The 20,563-nt window shown below is 49.2% G+C and overlaps 1 protein-coding gene across 1 annotated transcript in view; it reads left to right on the top strand.

The window, feature by feature from the left end:
• Window positions 1-14,783: 14,783 nt before the first annotated feature.
• DNAH11 (dynein axonemal heavy chain 11) overlaps window positions 14,784-20,563 on the top strand; it is a 361,565-nt gene continuing 355,785 nt past the window's right edge. The window contains exon 1 of the mRNA XM_088457375.1: window positions 14,784-15,014. Within this exon, the coding sequence (XP_088313501.1) occupies window positions 14,784-15,014 (231 nt within the window). The remainder of the gene's footprint in view (window positions 15,015-20,563) is intronic.

Here is a 20,563-nt window from a genome sequence, read left to right as displayed (position 1 = left end):
ACCTGGACCGCTGGCGTCGACCCCCCCCCCCCCTCCCCTGCACTGCCGGTCCGACAGCGCCCAGGGCACTTACCCCGGCCGAACCCCCTAGTCACGCCACTGATGGCTATATAGAATGCTAATTATGCAAACATATAGTGATATATTTTCACTCATATGGTCCCATGCCAACAATATATCGCGTGAACATCCCGGCCTATGTGATGTATGGCTGGCATGCAGGGGCGCAGAGAGGGGGTGGTTACAAATTGACCGGGCTTGCTGGAGGGATCCGGGGGGGGGGCCCCGGGTCCAGCACTGCTCCCCCCTCCCCTCTTACATCACACAGCAGCCCAGCACACGCTGCTGTGTGCTGGACTACCCTGGAGGCTGCTAGCGGCTGCTAAGAAGCAGCCACAGCAGTCTCCTACAGTATGCCTGCGGGGGGAGCGATGAAGCTGATCGCGCCTCCCATTGGTTATGCGCCGGGCTGAGGGGGTTAATGCGCCCCCCCCTCGCCAGAGCGCGGCGCTGCCAAACTGTTTTTTTTTCTTAAGGGGGCATGGCCATGTCTCCCACGATTAGGCCACGGCCCTTTTTTTTTTTTACTAGGGCCCGACTCAGCTCTTGACGGGCCTGCTGGCATGGTCCTATTTACCCCACATACACCACTATGAGGGGTATTCAATATGAAACGTAAACTTCGCTGTCGAAGTTTACGTTTCACATCGGAGTTTTTTCTGGGATAAAGTATCGGGTGCGCGCCCACTTTATCCCCGTATTCAACATCAAATCTACGAAAACGGGAAGGTGCGAAGTGGGATTTGCATAAAAAAATTAAATTTTCCTTGAAAAAATTGTAGGACCCCCCTAAAGTTATAAAAACATGGGGGATCACTATGGGTACCCCCGTTTTAGCCTGCAAATGAAAGCCGGGGATTTAAATAGCCGCAGCAGGTGTTTTTTTCCCGACATTGAAGAAGTGTTGCAGAAGAGCACTTAGGTTATTTTTTTAAGTGGTCCTAACAAATTTGGGGTACATGAAAATGGGTACTAGCATATTTTTATGTCCCTAAAATAAGTTTTTAAAAATTCTGCAACTATGCACCTGCCGCTAATAATCTATTCTAGAAAACACCTGCCGCATACTTGCAGAATAGCCCTGAACCTATTTCCCTATTTTTAAACACTTTTTTCCCATTATTTTTTTTCACCCCAATTTTTAAATACATTTTTTGGGGTGTCCCTATTTTTTTTTAAAACTTTTTTTTTGACACAGTTATTTTTCAAATGTCATTCCCAGGGGTGCAGGTTACTTTTTTTTAAGCCTGCACCCCTAAACCCCAATTCTGGACTTTTTTTCGCCACCTATTCAGTGGTGAAATGTTATCCCCGTTTTTTTTCAAAGACTTTTCGAACCTGCGAAAAGTCTTTGAAATTGAATACAGTGTAAAACTAAAACCTGCGATAATGACGTCATAGGTGTGATATTAACGCAAAAAACTGACTTATCGCTCCATATTGAATTCCCCAATATATGTTTACAGCATATTGAAATTAGTAACAAAAATGAGCCTAGGTGATTGTGTAAGTGATTGCTTTTTGTGGCACTCTTGTGTATGTGCATGTAAGATTAATTATATATTTAAAACATATACCTTATTTCACTTTTAAAATATCAAGGTTTACAGGTGTAAATAATCTGCCCTACACAAAAAACAGACTTTATCATGTCATCTGCTATATATTGTTTGTAGCATTGAGGTGCTAATACAAGTCGCCAGCGCGCCTTGTTACTTACCCGTGCGCCAGGTGTCTCTTCTACAGGTCGCCAGCCACTCTCCCGGAATTCTGCTCCTGGACAACTTACAAGCCGTACTGAGACGGCACCTCCAGTTGTTAGGAGATCGGATTGCCGGACTACGGCATGTGATTACTGTTACCACCTTGGCTCTCAAAGCCACATCCCGGCTGTCTAGCCGCACCTCGGCCCACAAGGCCGCATCAAAGCCTGTACCACCTCAGCTATCAAAGCCGCACCTCGGCGCTCTAGGCCGCATCTCAATCTATGTAATTACCGGCTCATGAGCCGCACCTCGGCTCTCAATGCCACGTCTCATTCTGTTTCCATACCAGCTCTCAAAGCCGCATTCCTGCACCTCGGGCCTCAAGGCCACCTCTCGGCTCTCTAGCCGCATCTCGGCTGTCCAAGTTGCTTCTCAACTACGTAAGCTCTACCTAGTACACTTCATCGAGATTACCTCACGTTTCCAGTTGCAATTCATCTTAAATACAAGTTAGCATCTATTGGTGAAAATGGTGTAGTTAACAAATTAGCGTCTAATGCAGAGGTTCCCAAACTTTTCGAATCACAGCGCCCAAGAGTATCAGCATTTTTTTCACGGCACCCCTGGGCCAAAAGTTTATTATTGAGATATTCAGCAAAATTTAAATGAAGTAAATTGTGCTTACCTGTCACCCTCAGTGTCAGTTATGTGGTGGGGGACAGGGCAGTGCTTCTTTTTGTCCACATATTGTTTGATTGGCAGTCATTAGCACTGGTTTTGCCTATCATACTGACTAAAATCATTTTATTTGGTACTGGTACACCAACCTGAGACACCCTTGCAAGAGCCCTGAGGCACCCCAGGGTGCCACGGCACCCAGTTTGGGAACCACTGGCAAAAATAGTGTAATTGAGTAACCCTATGAGATAAGATCAGAAAGCTGAGAGAGAAATTTGCAGATAATTCTCCTTGATAATAAATCATACATATCTATGCGCAGTAATAGGTTGTTTGTAGATAACATTCAAGGGAATCCACAGGTATTTTTTAATCTTTACAGCTAAGTACTCTACACAGATTTATATTGCAGCACAGGCTTATGGTACAAGTATGTATAATAAATGCAGAGTCTGGATACTGATACATTTAGCAACTTTGTAGATGCGCTGTGACAGCTGGGTAATGATTTTAGCCCAAACAATCTAAAGTGTGTTATGCCATACAATGTATCATCCTAAAATAAAATGATTTAGCATTTTTCACATCAAGGAAACTACTCAATAAAGGAAGTATTTATATATGTCAGAGCAATAAATCATAAGTTGCGCTCATAGACTATAGCAGGGTACACACCTATACAATCCCACATTCAATGTGACGGTTCGATTGACAATGCTCCCATTCGGAAGTGCCGATCACAGTCCCGATATGCTCGTACACACATATACAATCTAATATGCGACCTTCGATCCCGCACTGCCGAAATATCGCAAGCAAATGATTGTACCAGTGTACACATTTTCCCTATTTCAGGCTGCGCTCACACTGGGTGTACCTAAAAATTAACATAATGGGCAGGAACGGGGTGTGACACCAAAACAAGCCTACGTGAATATTTTCAGAGCTATTACCTCCATTTGTTTAGCTACTGTAGTTTTAGGACAGAACATTCGTTTGTCATTCTCCAGCCTGAGTTTGATTTTGAGAGAAAGGAAGGCTCGAGCTTGTATTCTTGGCTTCTTGCAGCTATGGCAACAGCGATCCAAGCTATCAGGAAATTGAAAGAGGAGCAGAAATCGGAGTTGTTGGACCAGGGATTGGTTGCAGAAGCGAGACACCTTCTCCCACATGCCTGATTCAATTGCAGTACTACACAGTCCAGCAAGTTGTGGAACTACACTGTCCAGCAAGCCAAGCCTTGCACCATAGGTGGTGGGAGTAAAGGGAAAAAAATTGCGAATATGTATATGAAGACGAGCATGGTACACAGAATGCTTCCTGAACTTCCGGAGTGTAATTATGCATGCCCAGAGAGGCGGCCCCCGGTTTGGTGATCTTAAAAACTGTCGCAAGAACAGTGGTATACAAACAGCACTTTCGGTCCGACCAGGCCCTCTCAAATCGGATGAAAACTAAACTGCACAGTAGATGCGATCCTTCGATTCGTGCCAGTCTCTTCTGCTATTTTCCGTCATGCAGTGATAGGACAGCATATGAGAGAGAGACCTGGAACAGTGTTGATAGAAGGTAAGGTTTAGTGTTGGTGTCAGATCCCGTGCCAGGAGTTTGGTAGCCCATGATATACTGTAGGGTATATTGCAGGGACAAAATGCTCCGCGAGGGAGATGATCCACACTGAAAGAAGGAATACCTGGCATACAGAGGGTAAGTAATTGACTCTTGCTACAGATTGCAGCATCTTCCTGATTAGGAAACTGACATGAGTACAGTTTGTAGCACTCCCATTGTCAGTAACCCGGTATGGGTACAGGCAGGGCCGGCAACAGAAAGGGGCCTGGCACACACATTTATTTAGGCCCCCCCATTCCTGGCAGGGGGGGAAGAGAGAGAGAGAAAGAGAAAGGAAGGGGGGAGAGAGAAAAATGGAGGGGGGAGGAGGGAGAGCGAGAGATAAGGAACAGAGAGAGAGAAAGAGAGATATCTCACCTTTCACCCAGTTCTTGTGCCTGTACGGAAGGGGATCTATCTCTTCCCTGTGCCGGGAGATGCTGTCTACGTCAAGTTGTCTGCACCGGGGCCGGACACTACAGTGTGACGTCAGTCCCTCGGCATCTGCAGTCTACGTCGAGCTTATTTCCGCTTCTTGCTAGGGACCTGGAAGTGACGTGAGGCGGAAGTACAGTTCCTGCCCATGAAGGCCAGCTAAACAAGTATGATGTCCCCACTTAAACAAGAAAGTTGTGCCCTCGTGGGCTTGCTGTGCTCGCCACACTTCAGGCTCAGTGGCTAACTACGCTCACAACATGGTTATATTCCCCCTCTGCCCACTTGGATGGTAGGGAATGATGCTGTATACTAGCTGATGCTCATGGTCCTCTCCGTGAAGGGGATTTAGACACTACCCTGCAGTTGAGGGGAAAACAGGAGAGGGGAGGAGGAGGGTCTGATCACCTCCTCCTTCATTGCTACGGGCCCCGGCATTGTGCCACTGTACTGTATGAGGGGGTCATTCAGACCCGCTCGCGAGCGCAGGACGCTCGCAAGTGGGTCGATGGTGCCGAGTTGCTCATGTGCACGACGGAGGGAGCCCTCTTTGGTGGGCGTGCCGGGGGCGTGACTGCCAGACGGAGGCGTTCCCATGGGAACGCCTACCGTCTGAGTCCGGCCCCACTGACATCACTAGTGATGTCAGTGGGAGTGATTTTGGCTCTGATAGAGCCAAAATCACTACAGGGCTTGCGGTCACTGAGACCCTACCGCAGGGTCTCGTCACAAGCCCGATGGTCGCGATGGTCTTGACCATCGCGACCATCATCATGGACGCTCGCTATAGCTGTGGGTGGTAACCCACAGCTATGCGAGCGTCCATGAGGCCACTCCAAGTTGAGGGAGGAGGGCCCTGTTTCAGAGCGAGCGCTCTGGTCAGAGCGTCCGGCTCTGAATCAGGCCCTGAGTCAGGGTGACTCATTACAATTCGCACAGTCTGTGGGCCCCTAGAACATCAGGGCCCGGTACGGCTGTGCCCCTAGTCCCCCCCTGTTGCCGGACCTGGGTACAGGATGCACATTTCCCCATGTGGGGCTTGTTCACCTGTCAGCCTGATGTCGTCCCCAGTAGCTGTGTCTCTAATAGTGCAACCACATGATCACGGGTATCCGCAGATTTGTCAATCAGCCAATATATATATATATATATATATATATATATACTTCAGGGTCCATAGGGTATCCACAGGATCCCTTCGGGTATAGGTGATGACGTCAGGCATCGGGCACCATAGAGTTAAGTTTTCAGCCTCCCAGGATGCACTAGGGTCCCCCTCCTATACCCCGCCCCCGAGCCAAGGCATCTCAGTTTCGTTGGTGCCCGGCTCGGAGTCGGATGCACCTGTTTAGAGGGGGGCTAAGGATAGCCCCTGAAGTTTTCTGGAAGTACAGCATGGACTGTCATTTTTGCCGTCCATGCTGTCTTCCCTACACCCCCGCCGGTACCAGAACGCCGGTACTGATCCGGGGACGCTGGTAGACATCTGGGGTCACAGCTAGCGGTGACCCCAGATGTTTGGGACCATGGCCGGATTTAAGGGGGACAGCAGGTAAGCAGCGGGGTCCCGCGGTGGGTCCCCGCTGGAACATGGTCTGGAGTCCCCAGGCAGGAGGCTCCCTGGGGACTGGCTGCAGCATGGAGCCAGGTTACAGACCTGCGCTTCCACTATCCCCCTGGGACAGTGGACCGCAGCTGAGCGGTAGCGCTGCGGCGTCCCAGGGGTTAATTGCATGCCAGGGGAGCGCGCCTTCCCTGTACACAGCCGGCGCCTCCCCCGCTGCACACAGCCTCTCTGTACTTGCCGATTGGCCCTGTGGCAGCGCTCCTCCCCCAGGACGGCCTCTCTCTGCTCCTCGGTGGCCATCTTTACAAGAAAGCATGGTGAACGCTGCTGGACGCTGCTGATCGGTGGCATCGTGGTCTGGGTCCCCCGGCATATGTCTCCTCCGTTGGAACAGGTCTGTGTATGCAGCGCTGTGTCCTACCAGACTCTGTGTCTGCGTAGTTGAGGATCAGCGCTGATAGTGCAGGGATAGATTTCTTTGCATGGTACGTGACTGCTGCTAGCGTCTGCTGCCTGTACTTTCACTTTCTACTGTCAGCCTTTTCACTGTCCCTGCTCTTCTTCTGCTAAAGCCCTTGTGGTGCGGTGATTGCAGGGCGGTTCTCCCACTATACTAACGTGTATCAGTGAGAGGGGGCACATACTTGCCATCATGCTTGAGGGTGATTTTCCTCTCCAGCTTCTGTGTACTACGTGTAAGGTACCTATAGCGGAGGGGGAGGGTAACGCGGAGGGGCTATGTCGGCAGTGTTTTTTATTGGCGCGGCCAATTACTGTCACGGCTCCGGTTCAGGAACCGCCCTGGGCTTGTTTCGCTAAAGCGCTTCCAACCCTAGTGGGCCAGTTAGCTCCGCAACCTGCGTTCCCTAAGATGGGATTGTCCTAGCAGTCAGTGGTGTCGTCACCCATGCAGGGGTTCCCGAAACAGCTGATGGTACCCCACAGTCTCCCTATTTCCCCTCCTCAGGTCTCTCAGGAGCCTGCGTGGGTTAATTCTCTGACAAGTTCTGTGCAGCATTTGTCAGACGTGTTACAAGGGGAGTCTGTTTTGCGGTCTCACAAGCGGCCGGTGGCGTCTCTGTCCATTCCTTATGAGGATGACGAGGGGACGACCGATGATGGGGAGATTCTGGATCTTTCGGACCAAGTACCTCTCCATACTAAAGAGTCGGACGCTAAGTCTAAGGTTTATATACCTGGCCTTATTCGTGCAGTCCGCACAGCTTTAGTTATTGAGGATGATGAGCCTCCGGTATCAAAATCCAAATATGCCTTTTTCAAGGATGTTAAGGGTGACGCCACAGTGTTTCCTCTTTCGGGTCAATTGGTGGACCACTTAGAGGAGGCGTGGAAACATCCTGGCAAACGGTATCAGCCTCAAAGACGTTTAGCAGGGGCTTATCCATTTGCGGACAATTATTTTTCTAAGTGGGAATCCCCACCACAGGTGGATTCCCATGTGACACCCTGGTCTGAAGTGCCACGTTGCCCATGCCCTCCATATCCTCCTTTAAAGGATGCCACAGACCGTAAGGTGGAGATCTGCTTAAAGTCCGTTTATTCCCTCGGGGGGGGGGGGGCAGCTAGGCCGGCTATGGCCATTTGTTGGGTAGCCAGAGCTATGGACCACTGGGCAGATAGTTTAGAGGCGTCTTTCGATTCCGACTGTTCGGCTGAACAGGCCGAGTTGATAGGCAATCTCCGGGACTCGGCCACTTACATTAATGAAGCGGCTTTAGATATCAGTACCCTGACTTCTCGGATTTCTTCGGCAGCTGTGGCGGCTCGTCGCGCCGTATGGCTGCGATCTTGGAAAGCGGACAATGATTCCAAGAAGGGCTTGGAAGCTTTGCCTTTCAATGGAGAAGTCCTCTTTGGTCCGGATCTGGACAAAATCGTAGCCACGCTGGCGGCAGCCAAATCGGCATGTCTTCTGTCTGCTGCGCTTCCTTCCGGTTCAGGTACGTCGTCCTTTCGGCCTTACAGGGCCCAGGGTAGGCCTAAGATGCAGTTCTTTCCCAGACAGGGTGGCCCCAAGAAATCGGCCAAGCCCCGGAAGCAGGCCTGGAGTACCAGACGTCCGGCCCCTAAGTCCGATGACAAACCTGCGGCCTAACGGTCCGGGCCTCCCTTTGGGGGATCCCAAAGTGGGAGGCCGCCTGCTACGGTTCGCCCAGTGTTGGTCGGTTACCACGACAGACAGTTGGGTTCACAAGGTGATTTCTCACGGGTACGCCCTCTCCTTTCGGCACAGACCCCCATCCCGATTCTTCACCACGGGTCTTCCATCAGACCGGAACAAAGCCACGGAACTGAGGAAGGTTTTGCACACTATGCTCCAGGTTGGAGTTATAGTGCCTGTTCCTTTCTCCCAGAGGGGCTAGGGTTTCTATTCCAATCTGTTTTTGGTGCAGAAACCCAATGGGTCGTACCGTCCGATCCCCAACCCCAAAGCACTCAACAAGTCCTTGCGGGTGCCGAGGTTTCGGATGGAGACCCTACGGTCCATCATTCTGGCGCTGGAACCTGGGGATTACATGGTGTCATTGGACATACAGGACGCTTACCTGCATGTCCCTATTCTTTCGCGCCATCAACAGTTCCTCAGGTTTGCAATCCGCAACGATCACTTCCAGTTCCGGGCGTTACCTTTTGGCCTGGCGACAGCACCACGTGTGTTCACCAAGGTTATGGCGGTCACGGCGGCTTCCCTGCGGCTGCAGGGAGTCCGCATGTTGCCGTACCTAGACGACCTTCTGTTGGTAGCAGGATCTCTGGAGCTCCTTCTACACCATTTGGATCTGACGATTGCAGTACTGCAACGGCACGGAGGGTTGATAAACTGGCAAAAGTCCACCCTGATCCCGTCTCAGAGGATTCTGCACCTCGGAGCCTTGTTGGACTCTAGTCAGCAGAGGATCTTTGTGACTGGGGAAAAGATCTCTGCCTTGCAGTTGAGGGTGCGCAGTTGTCTGCAGAGTCGCCGTGTGTCTCTTCACTCGGCAATGAGGTTACTGGGCTCCATGGTGTCCGTATTCGACGTGGTGGAATATGCCCAGTTTCTCTCCAGACCTCTGCAGCAATTGACCCTGTCCAAATGGAATAGACTGCCTAAGAGTCTCAAATCCCAGACGATGGTGCTCACTCCGGAGGTTCGCCTGTCCCTTGCCTGGTGGTTGCAGACGACCCATCTCAACAAGGGTCGTCCGTTTTGGGTGGCGAACTGGGCCCTATTGATGATGGACGCCAGTCTTCGGGGCTGGGGAGCGGTCACGGGTCCACACTTGTTCCAGGGCAGATGGACTCAGGCGGAAAAGGAGCTTCCGATAAACATCTTGGAACTCCGTGCGGTATTCAATGCTCTCCTGCAGGCACATCGGGTTCTCCAAGGTCACCCAGTGCAGGTCCAGTTGGACAACGCTACCACCATGGCCTACATAAATCGGCAAGGAGGAACCCGGAGTTGGGCGGCACTCTTAGAGGTGTCCCGCATCCTGATCTGGCGGAGCGCAATCTCCCGGCCATATCAGCGGTATTCATCCCGGGAGTCCTCAACTGGGAGGTCGACTTTCTCAGTCACCAGGACGTTCATCCGGGGGAATGGTCTCTGCACCAGGATGTCTTTCAACTTCTGGTGGACAGGTGGGGTCTTCCAGAGGTTGACCTCATGGCGTCACGGCACAACTACAAGTTGCCGGTGTACGGGCCTCGCACTAGAGACGAAAAGGCGTCTCTGGTGGATGCTCTGTCCGTCCAGTGGACGTTCCTATTTGCTTATCTCTTTTCTCCGTTTTCCCTTCTTCCACGGGTAATCCAGAAATTCAAATAGGAAGGAGGGACGCTACTGTTGATAGCTCCCGCGTGGCCCAGACGGCACTGGTTCTCAGACCTTCAGGGTCTGTCCGTGGACATTCCTCTGCGGTTGCCGCTATGACCGGACCTACTGTCACAGGGTCCTTGTCTTCACCCGGACCTGACTCGGCTGTCTTTGACGGCGTGGCTGTTGAGACGGCAATGTTAAGGTCCAGGGGGTTTTCCAGCTCTGTAGTACGCACTATGCTGAGAGCTCGGAAACTGTCTTCTGCAAGAATATACCATCGTGTGTGGCATACGTTCTTCCAATGGTGTCGACCGAGAGGTTATGCACCTCGGGAGTTCCGTCTGTCTAGAGTGCTAGCCTTCCTACAAGCGGGACTAGACCATGTGCTTCGCCTTGCTTCTTTGAAGGTGCAGGTATCTGCCCTGTCTGTCTGGTTCCATCGTAGGATTGTTACAATCCCTGATGTGCGCACCTTTATGCAAGGTGTTCTTCGAATTCAGCCGCCATTGTTCCACCGGTGGCGCCTTGGGATTTAGCTGTGGTCCTGAGGGCTCTCCAGGGACCGCCATTTGAACCACTGGGCTCAGTGGATCTTAAATGGTTGACAGCTAAAACAATTTTCCTTCTGGCCATCGCTTCGGCCAGACGTGTTTCTGATTTAGGGGCTCTCTCTTGTAGACCCCTTTCTTGATTTTTCATAGGAACAGGGCGGTGCTGCGCACTCATCCTGATTTTCTTCCCAAAGTTGTTTCCCGTTTTCATATCAACGAGGAAATCGTTGTGCCAGCTTTTAACTCACCTGGCCTTTCAGTGGGTGAGGCCACTTTGGACGTTGTGCGGGCCTTAAGGATTTATGTTGACCGCACTTCTTCGTTTAGCAAGTCAGACGCCTTGTTTGTCATCTATGGCTTCCGTAAAAAGGGTTGGCCTGCTTCAAAGCAGACTTTGGCAGGTTGGATCCGTATGGCAATTTCAGAAGCTTATCTTCATGAAGGCCTGCCGGTTCCATCCTTTGCGAGGGCTCGTTCCACTAGGTCTGTGGGTCCTTCGTGGGCAGCTCGACGTGGTGCCTCTGCAGTCCAGATATGCAAGGCTGCCACGTGGTCCTCTGCGCATACCTTTGTGAGGTATTACGCGTTTGACACCTTTGCCTCTCAGGATGCTTCCTTTGGGCGGCAGATTCTCCTTTCAGCACAGGAGCGTCCCCACCCTTGAAGGATACTGCTTTGGGACATCCCCAAGGTATCCTGTGGATACCCTATGGACCCTGAAGTAGAAAATATGAGATATGGTAAGAACTTACCTTTTGTTATCTCTATTTCTACGAAGTCCATAGGGTTCCACAGGACTCCCGCCCTGTCGCACCTGTGCTGCAGATGGGCTTTGCTCTGGTCACCGGTTTTTCCGTCTCCCTCTGGTGAGAATGTGATTCTTGTGTGTGTCCAGATCTTTTTTCTCTCTCTACTTTCTCCTCCTCCGGCCTATGGCTTGGTACGTAACTGAGATGCCTTGGCTCGGGGGCGGGGTATAGGAGGGGTACCCTAGTGCATCCTGGGAGGCTGAAAACTTAACTCTATGGTGCCCGATGCCTGACGTCATCACCAATACCCCAAGGTATCCTGTGGAACCCTATGGACTTCGTAGAAATAGAGATAACAAAGGTAAGTTCTTACCATATCTCATATTATATATATATATATATATATATATATATATATATATATAATTTCACACTTGCTTTGTGACACATTTAATCCAGTGCAGGATTACCGTCTATCCTCTGAGCATATGGAAATTGCACTGCCTTGCAGTTGGATACATAAATCTTGCTCCTTTTTTTTCTGATACATTGCAGTGCTGTCGCCATTGCTACAATACAACAAGCGCAAGACTTTTTTCTGTTCAAACTCATAATGGGGGATTGAAAAGAACAAACGTATTCTACCCTCAGCAGTGCTGGCGACTTTTCCAGTTCTGTTCTCTTTCGAGAGGCAGTTCTCCTGTTCTCTCGCGGGATGTTTGTTTTTGTTCTGTAATCACAACCTTTTCCAGCCCATTATGGTAACTCTTGGTACATCTGTTGTGAGTGTAGCCTGGAATCGGGAAAGTGTGTGCAGTGGTACAATCTTTTCTTCTGACATTTTGGGATGACTAGGATCGAAGGTCGTAAGTATGATTGTATAGGTGTGTATGCGCGTTTCGGCACTGGGGTTGAACTTCCAATCGGGAGTGAAGTTGTCCGAAACATTGCATCGTAAGAGGGATCACAAAGGTGTATACCCAGCTTTAGATGAGTGATCTGAGAATTTGCTCCTGGAATATTGGAGCTATTAACTCAACTGCAAAAAAGTGGAAAATACTCGCTTATATTAACAAACTTGGGGCCAACATAATATTTCTCCAAGAAATTGATCCACTGATTCCAAACATAAAAATGTAATAAACAATTAAAGAGCATGTAGTAGCATATTTCCTTTGCACTGGAGTAGACTTCTTACTTTCCAAACACCTCCAATTTGAAGAACATCCTAGAATAACCCTATATGATCCTTACAAAGAACTAAGAATCTTATAGGGTTGAGATTAACAAAAGGTTAAAAAAAAGGGCAGAGTAGATGGGCCAAGTGGTTCTTATCTGCCGTCAAATTTTATGTTCCTATGTAACATCATAGAGCTTCAGGTATACATATTACTCTAGACCTCTCTAATGAAGGTACTTGATGTAATCTTTGTAAGTTGGACCAAATGTCTATTGTAAATAATTTCTTCTCAGACATTATTCACAAGCTTCAGTATATATGTTTGCTGATACTTGCATAATCGATGTACATTTTAATATTGTAGCGTCCCCTGACCCTTACATACAGATAAGCCGTACTTTGTATACCAATGCACAGAAATTTTAGCATGGCTAAATAGCAAAACTGTCAGGACATGCTAAGATGTTTAGTTCTACAACAGCTGGGGGGCAGCTTATTGCTCACCCCTGCTCTAGACCATGGGTGGGCAATAAGTGGACCTCCAGCTGGTGTTGTATTACCCATCCCAGCATGTCCTGCAACAGTTTCAGCATGGCTAAATTGTAAAACTGTTAGGGCATGCTGGGTTGTGTAGTTCTACAGCAGTTGGAAGGCCACATATTGTCCTCCCTTGCTGTAGACTCTGGCAGTGTAGCACCCCTCTGGCTCATGGGGATTCCATCTGGTTTACAGCTGCGTAGAGAGGCCTTTTCTGCTTGGCACTCTATGTAGCTCCGTAACCAGAGTATCTGTCGAGTCGGATCGGCCCTGAGCAGGATGCACGCCAATGATGTCTACTTTCACTTTTTATGATTTTCAATATAATGCACCTATCACTGGCATTACTGTTGGTGCTTGCAACTAAACCTTTCATTACTAGCCGGCATGCTACTGGTCATGTTCAAGCCTTTCTTTTCCATCCCAGCTGTATTTGATGCAATTATAATTTTCAGCTCTTTTGTGGGCTACAAAATAATCTTTAAAAACCTGAATTATTGAATGAATGCTAATGATTTGTCTTGGGCTGCCTTCTTCAGATATATACAAATGGCCTGTGGGCTACAGGAACCCCCTCCCCAAAGAGATACAGTTAATATTTTATTAACTATTCCTCACACTAATTTAGAAGTTGCCTCCTCTACGTAGACCTAATTTATCTTTTATGGTCAACACATGGAAACATGTAAAAGAGGGTGCTACTGTTACTCATATTTTACAGGAATGCCAGAAGATAGTTAAATATTCTAATAATGTAATGGATTATAATTATAGACGCTCTATAATTATAGCACATCTGCAATTATGAAGCCTCATTGTTTTCCGATTTCACATGCTGCAAGAGACTCTATATTGCACATATTTTACCATTCTTGTCAGTTATAGATATTGTAGCAAATAAAAAGCTACATTGAAGATGTGGACGTCTCCTTCACCTCTCACTCTGGGTTTGCAGATTTTACAATTCTTTCTATTGCCCGTCTCCCCTGTGTGCCCGCCCCAGCCCCTCTCCTTTTGATTATCTTACTCGTGTAACCAACTAAATTTGACTAGGTTGACCCATTATGATCAGAGTGATGTAGATGTGATATTACCTTACTAGACAAGTGTGTTGCCATGTTTCTCTTATTTGTTTTACATTGTTTATTTTACTTTTATTATTTTAAATTTGTTTGAGACTTGAGGGGTCACAAGTCACACTGGTAACAGTGTTCATAATGCATGCATAACTCCTGTTATTTCTATGCAAAAAAAGATAAAACGTGCAATGGAATGTACAGTGTATTTGTATTGTATTGTTATTAAAACATTTTTGTACAATGAAGATTAATTTTTAAAAAATGAAGCAATTTCTGAGGACTGCTTCTTTCAGATCTTATCAGGGGGCTCTGTCAGTCATCTCACAGCCCGGGCACGAGTGTGTGCAGCTTCTGATTGGTCTTCCCACTCTGGGGGGGAGATGTATCAAACCTTGGAGAGAGATAAAGTGGATTTACAGGGTGGAACCTGAACTAGTACTCTTAGTGCTGTCAGCCAGTAACTCTGGGGAGCTGAGCTTCCCTCAGGCCACTACTGAATACTGGGTGGTATAGTTTAGACTACGGCTCAGGCCTCTACAGATGATGGGTGCTATAGTTTAGACTACGGCTCAGGCCACTACAGATGATGGGTGCTATAGTTTAGACCACAGCTCAGGCCACTACAGATGATGGCTGGTATAGTTTAGACTACTAGTGGGAGGGAATATTTTGATGATTTTTTTTCATAGGTGGTAGTGCAATTTAAAATTTTGAATAATGTGGTCATGTCCTAATGTTCTCTATAGATTTAACATTGTTTTGCCTTCTCTTCCCAGGTGTCCAGACAAAGGAACCCGGGGTGAGTGAATGATGGATATAGATGATGAGGAACCACCAGTTCCTCCCTTCTGGGAGGATGAGAGAGTGCACTATATGGGAAAATGGCTCCAGCGCATCCTAAAGGTCAAAGAAGACCGGTGGATAAAATTTGTGGAGGACGAGCAGAATGAGAAGACATTGAAGGACTTTTTTGATCAAGAAGATCAAATCATGACGATGTTCTCTCTTACAAGTAAAGGAGGATTGTCCGTAACTCAAGAGGTAATTTGTTCCAATAGAATGAGGCTTAAATGTCTTAACAAATGTCAACTTTGCACTAAAATTCACAAAACTGCACATGGTTGATAAAATATTTTTTATCGGTGGCAGTGTTGAGACCAAGGTTTTTTATATACTTAAGGTTATAATTTAGATTGGACAAGTGATATAGCTAATTTAGGATTGAGCTAATTTAGGGTTGAATTAATGATTAGAACATGGGCTTTGGTAAAAGGAACTTCTATCTATTCCTACTATAACCCAGGTCACTAAACATAATAGTGTGTGTAGAGTTCGATCCCAAATGTCCCACTGTGAGTAGTTTAGTGCATAAACACTGAAATGAGAACCATAAATGCAAATAAACATGCATTTACATAGGTCAAGCCAGCAGATGAGCACTATTTGCCTGTGTCTTTGGTTAGCCAGAGCGTGGGGACCAGTTTATGGCATTCTGTGGCATCTGTCAGACGCACTCTATCATGGTTGTAATTTCTGCCGCCACAGATATGTGTGGTGCTGTCTTCTAATATATGTTTGTTAGTACCCATGGCACATTAATGGTGTTAGATGATGTACTGTGTAAACACATTCTTTTGTTGTCAGCTTATTCCATAATGAAACTAAATACTTTGCGGTAGGTACAGTATGCCACATTCACAGTGATCCTGTGCTTATTTTATTGTACTGTATGTAAAACAAATGTACTTTTAATGACATATACACCTAGGAAAACAATAACATACATATATCGTAACTGATTATTAGTGCTTTTGATCTTGTCAATCTAGAATATTTTAAGGGTTTATCTATATGCATTCTCTCACATTACTTTACAAGGGGAACACAACACTGGAATTCACCATACTGTAGAAATATAGAAATATCGCAATGTAGGTTTTTATTGTGCTATAAAAGGACAGTAATGCTATAAAATGCGTGGATTAGACACCAAGTTAATAATGTGGTTTTTATCTCTCCTGCCCTCCTCTCTCACGCCACAACCGGGACTGTGGAAAATATTAGGTAGACTTCAATGTCCATGTTTATATTTTGTGTTTTCTAGAAAGGGAAAAAACTCCCTGTTTTGTTTTTTATAATTTCACTCAAGCGAAAGGTTAGTTGTGTAAGGAAGCATTTCTGAACCATGAAAGCGTTGATGTTTTTTCCAATACAGTGTGATCTATAGCTTACATTACCGTAGCCACTGTACTGGGGAGAATGGAGTATAAAATTTTCTACTTCAGGGTCCATAGGGTATCCACAGGATACCTTGGGGTATAGGTGATGACATCAGGCGTCGGGCACCATAGAGTTAAGTTTTCAACCTCCCAGGATGCACTAGGGTCCCCCTCCTATACCCCGCCCCCGAGCCAAGGCATGTCAGTTTCGTTTGGTGCCCGGCCGGAGTCGGATGCACCTGTTAGAGGGGGGCTAAGAATAGCCCCTGAAGTTTCTTCAATGCAGCTGTGGCTGCACATCTGGAAGTACAGCATGGACAGTCAGTGCTGTCTTCCCTACACCCCCGCCGGTACCAGAACGCCGGTACCGATCCGGGGATGCTGGTAAGCATCTGGGGTCACAGCTAGCGGTGACCCCAAATGTTTGGGACCATGGCCGGATCCAAGGGGGCAGCAGGTAAGCAGCGGGGGTCCCGCGGTGGGACACTGCTGAAACATGGTTGAGTCCCCAGGCAGGGGGCTCCCTGGGGACTGGCTGCAGCGTGGAGCCAGGTACCTAACCTGCGCTTCCACTACCCCCCTGGGACAGCGGACCGCAGTTGAGCGGTAGCGCTGCGGCGTCCCAGGGGTTAATTGCATGCCAGGGGAGCGCGCCTTCCCTGTAGCACAGCCGGCGCCTCCCCCGCTGCACACAGCCCTCTCTACACTGTGCTGACTGGCCCCGTGGCAGCGCTCCTCCCCCAGGCCGGCCTCCTCTATGCTCCTCGGTGGCCATCTTTACAAGCGCATGGTGAACGCTGCTGGAAGCTTGGAAGCGGTGGCATCGCGGTCTGGGTCCCCCGGCATACCTCTCCTCCGTTTGGTTCAGGTCTGTGTATGCAGCGCTGTGTCCTACTAGGCTCTGTGTCTGCGTAGTTGAGAATCAGCGCTGTTAGTGCAGGAATTGATTTTCTTTGCATTGTATGTGACTTCTGCTAGCGCTGCTGCCTGTACTTTCATTTTCTACTGTCAGCCTTTTCACTGTCCCTGATCTTTTTCTGCTAAAGCCCTTGCAGTGCAGTGGTTGCAGGGTGGTCTCACACTATACTACGAGTATCAGTGAGAGGGGTCACATACTTACCATCATGTCTGAGAGTGACTTTCCTCTCCAGCTTTTTTGTACTACGTGCAAGGTACCTATAGCGTAGGGGGAAGGTACTGCGGAGGGGCTATGTCAGCAGTGTTATTTATTGGCGCGGCCAATTACTGTCACGGCCCCGGTACAGGAGCCGCCCTGGGCTTGTTTCGCCAAAGCGCTTACAACCCTCGTGGGCCAGTTAGCTCTGCAGCCTGTGTTCTCACAGATGGGTTTGTCCCAGCAGTCAGTGGTGTCGTCACCCATGCAGGTTCCCGAGACAATTGATGGTACCACACAGTCTCCCTATTTTCCCTTCCCAAGTCTCTCAGGAGCCTGCGTGGGTTAATTCTCTGACAAGTTCTGTTCAGCACTTGTCGGACGTGTTACAAGGGGAGTCTGTGTTGAGGCCGCATAAGCGGTCGGTGGCGTCTCTGTCCACTCCTTATGAGGATGACGACGTGACGTCTGATGATGGGGAGATTCTGGATCTTTCGGACCAGGAACCTCTCTGTACCAAAGAGTCGGACGCTAGGTCCAAGGTTTATATTCCTGGACTTCGCACAGCTTTAGTGATTGAGGATGAAAAACCTCCGGTGTCAAAATCTAAATATGCCTTTTTTAAGAATATTAAGGGTGACGCCACAGTGTTTCCTCTTTCGGGTCAGTTAGTGGACCATTTAGAGGAGGCGTGGAAACATCCGGGCAAACTGTATCAGCTTCAGAGGCGCTTGGCGGTGGCTTATCCGTTTGCGGATAGTTATTTTTCTAAGTGGGAATCCCCTCCACAGGTGGATTCCCATGTGACACGCCTAGTCCGCAGTGCCACATTGCCCATGCCCTCCATGTCTTCCTTGAAGGATGCTACGGACCGTAAGGTAGAGATTTGCCTAAAGTCCGTTTATTCCCTTGCGGGGGGGGGGCAGCTAGGCCGGCTATGGCCATTTGTTGGGTAGCCAGAGCTATGGAGTCCTGGGCTGATAATTTGGAGGCGTCTTTCGATTCCAACTGTTCGGCTGAACAGACCGAGTTGATAGGCAATCTCCGGGACTCGGCCACTTATATCAATGAGGCGGCCTTGGATATCAGTTCCTTGGCGTCTCGGATTTCTTCGGCGGCTGTCGCTGCTCGTCGCACCTTATGGTTGCGATCTTGGAAAGCGGACGCTGATTCCAAGAAGGGCTTGGAAGCTTTGCCTTTCAATGGAGAAGTCCTCTGTGGTCCGGATCTGGACAAAATCGTAGCCACGCTGGCGGCAGCCAAATCGGCATGTCTTCTGTCTGCTGCGCTTCCTTCCGGTTCAGGTACGTCGTCCTTTCGGCCTTACAGGGCCCAGGGTAGGCCTAAGATGCAGTTCTTTCCCAGACAGGCTGGCCCCAAAAAATCGGCCAAGCCCCTGAAACACGCCTGGAGTACCAGATGTCCGGCCCCTAAGCCCGATGATAAGCCTGCAGCCTGATGGTCCGGGCCTCCCTTTGGGGGATCCCAAAGTGGGAGCCCGTCTGCTGCAGTTCGCCCAGTGTTGGTCGGTTACCACGACAGACACTTGGGTTCTTGAGGTGGTTTCTCACGGGTACGCCCTCTCCTTTCGGCACAGGCCCCCGTCTCGATTCTTCACCATGGGTGTTCCATCAGACCGGAACAAAGCCGTGGAACTGAGGAAGGTTTTGCACACTATGCTCCAGGCTGGAGTTATAGTGCCTGTTCCATTCTCCCAGAGGGGCCAGGGTTTCTTTTCCAATCTGTTTTTGGTGCAGAAACCCAATGGGTCGTATCGTCCGATCCTCAACCTCAAAGCACTCAACAAGTCTTTGCGGGTGCCGAGGTTTCGGATGGAGACCCTACGGTCCATCATTCTGGCGCTGGAACCTGGGGATTACATGGTGTCGTTGGACATACAGGACGCTTACCTGCATGTCCCTATTCTTTTACGCCATCAACAGTTCCTCAGGTTTGCAATCCGCAACGACCATTTTCAGTTCCGGGCGTTACCTTTTCGGCTGGCGACAGCACCACGTGTATTCACCAAGGTGATGGCGGTCATGGCGGCTTCCCTACGGCTGCAGGGAGTCCGCATGTTACTGTACTTGGACGACCTTCTGTTGGTGGCAGGATCTCCAGAGCTCCTTCTACGCCACTTGGACCTGACCATTGCGGTACTGCAACGGCACGGCTGGTTGATAGCCTGATCCCGTCTCTGAGGATTCTGCACCTCGGAGACTTATTGGACTCCGGACAGCAAAGGATCTTTGTGACGGGGGAAAAGATCTCTGCCTTGCAGTTGAGGGTGCGCAGTTGTCTGCAGAATCGCCGTGTGTCTCTTCACTCGGCAATGAGGTTACTGGGCCCCATGGTGTTGGTATTCGACATGGTGGAATATGCCCAGTTTCACTCCAGACCTCTGCAGCAATTGATCCTGTCCAAATGGAATGGACTGTCAGAGTCTAAAATCCCAGACGATGGTGCTCACTCTGGAGGTTCGCCTGTCCCTAGCCTGGTGGTTGCAGACGACCCATCTCAACAAGGGTCGTCCGTTCTGGGTGGCGAATTGGGTCATGTTGACAACGGACGCCAGTCTGCGAGGCTGGGGAGCAGTCACGGTTCCACACTTGTTCCAGGGCAGGTGGACTCGGGCGGAAACAGAGCTTCCAATAAACATCTTGGAGCTCCGCGCGGTATTCAATGCTCTACAGCAGGCACATCGGGTTCTCCAAGGTCACCCAGTGCAGGTCCAGTTGGACAACGCTACCACCGTGGCCTACATAAATCGGCAAGTAGGAACCCGAAGTCGGGCGGCTCTCGTAGAGGTGTCCCCAATCCTGGTTTGGGCGGAGCGCAATCTACCGGCCATATCAGCAGTCTTCATCCCGGGAGTCCTAAACTGGGAGGCGGACTTTCTCAGTCGCCAGGACATTCATCCGGGGGAATGGTCTCTGCACCAGGACGTCTTTCAACTTCTGGTGGACAGGTGGGGTCTTCCAGAGATCGACCTCATGGCGTCACGGCACAACAACAAGTTGCCGGTGTACGGGTCTCGCACAAGAGACGAAAAGTGGATGCTCTGGTGGATGCTCTGTCCGTCCGGTGGACGTTCCGGTTTGCTTATCTCTTTCCTCCGTTTTCCCTTCTTCCACGGGTAATCCAGAAATTCAAACAGGAAGGAGGGACGCTCCTTCTGATAGCTCCCGTGTGCCCCGGATTTACTGGTTCTCAGACCTTCAGGGACTGTCCATGGACATTCCTCTGCGGTTGCCGTT

Source organism: Taudactylus pleione, unplaced genomic scaffold (genome assembly GCF_031769625.1).
Source record: "Taudactylus pleione unplaced genomic scaffold, aTauple2 ptg000758l, whole genome shotgun sequence".
NCBI classification, from domain to species: Eukaryota; Metazoa; Chordata; class Amphibia; order Anura; family Myobatrachidae; genus Taudactylus; species Taudactylus pleione.
Note: the sequence above shows the minus strand (reverse complement) of the source record. Positions and strands in the feature narration are given on the sequence as shown.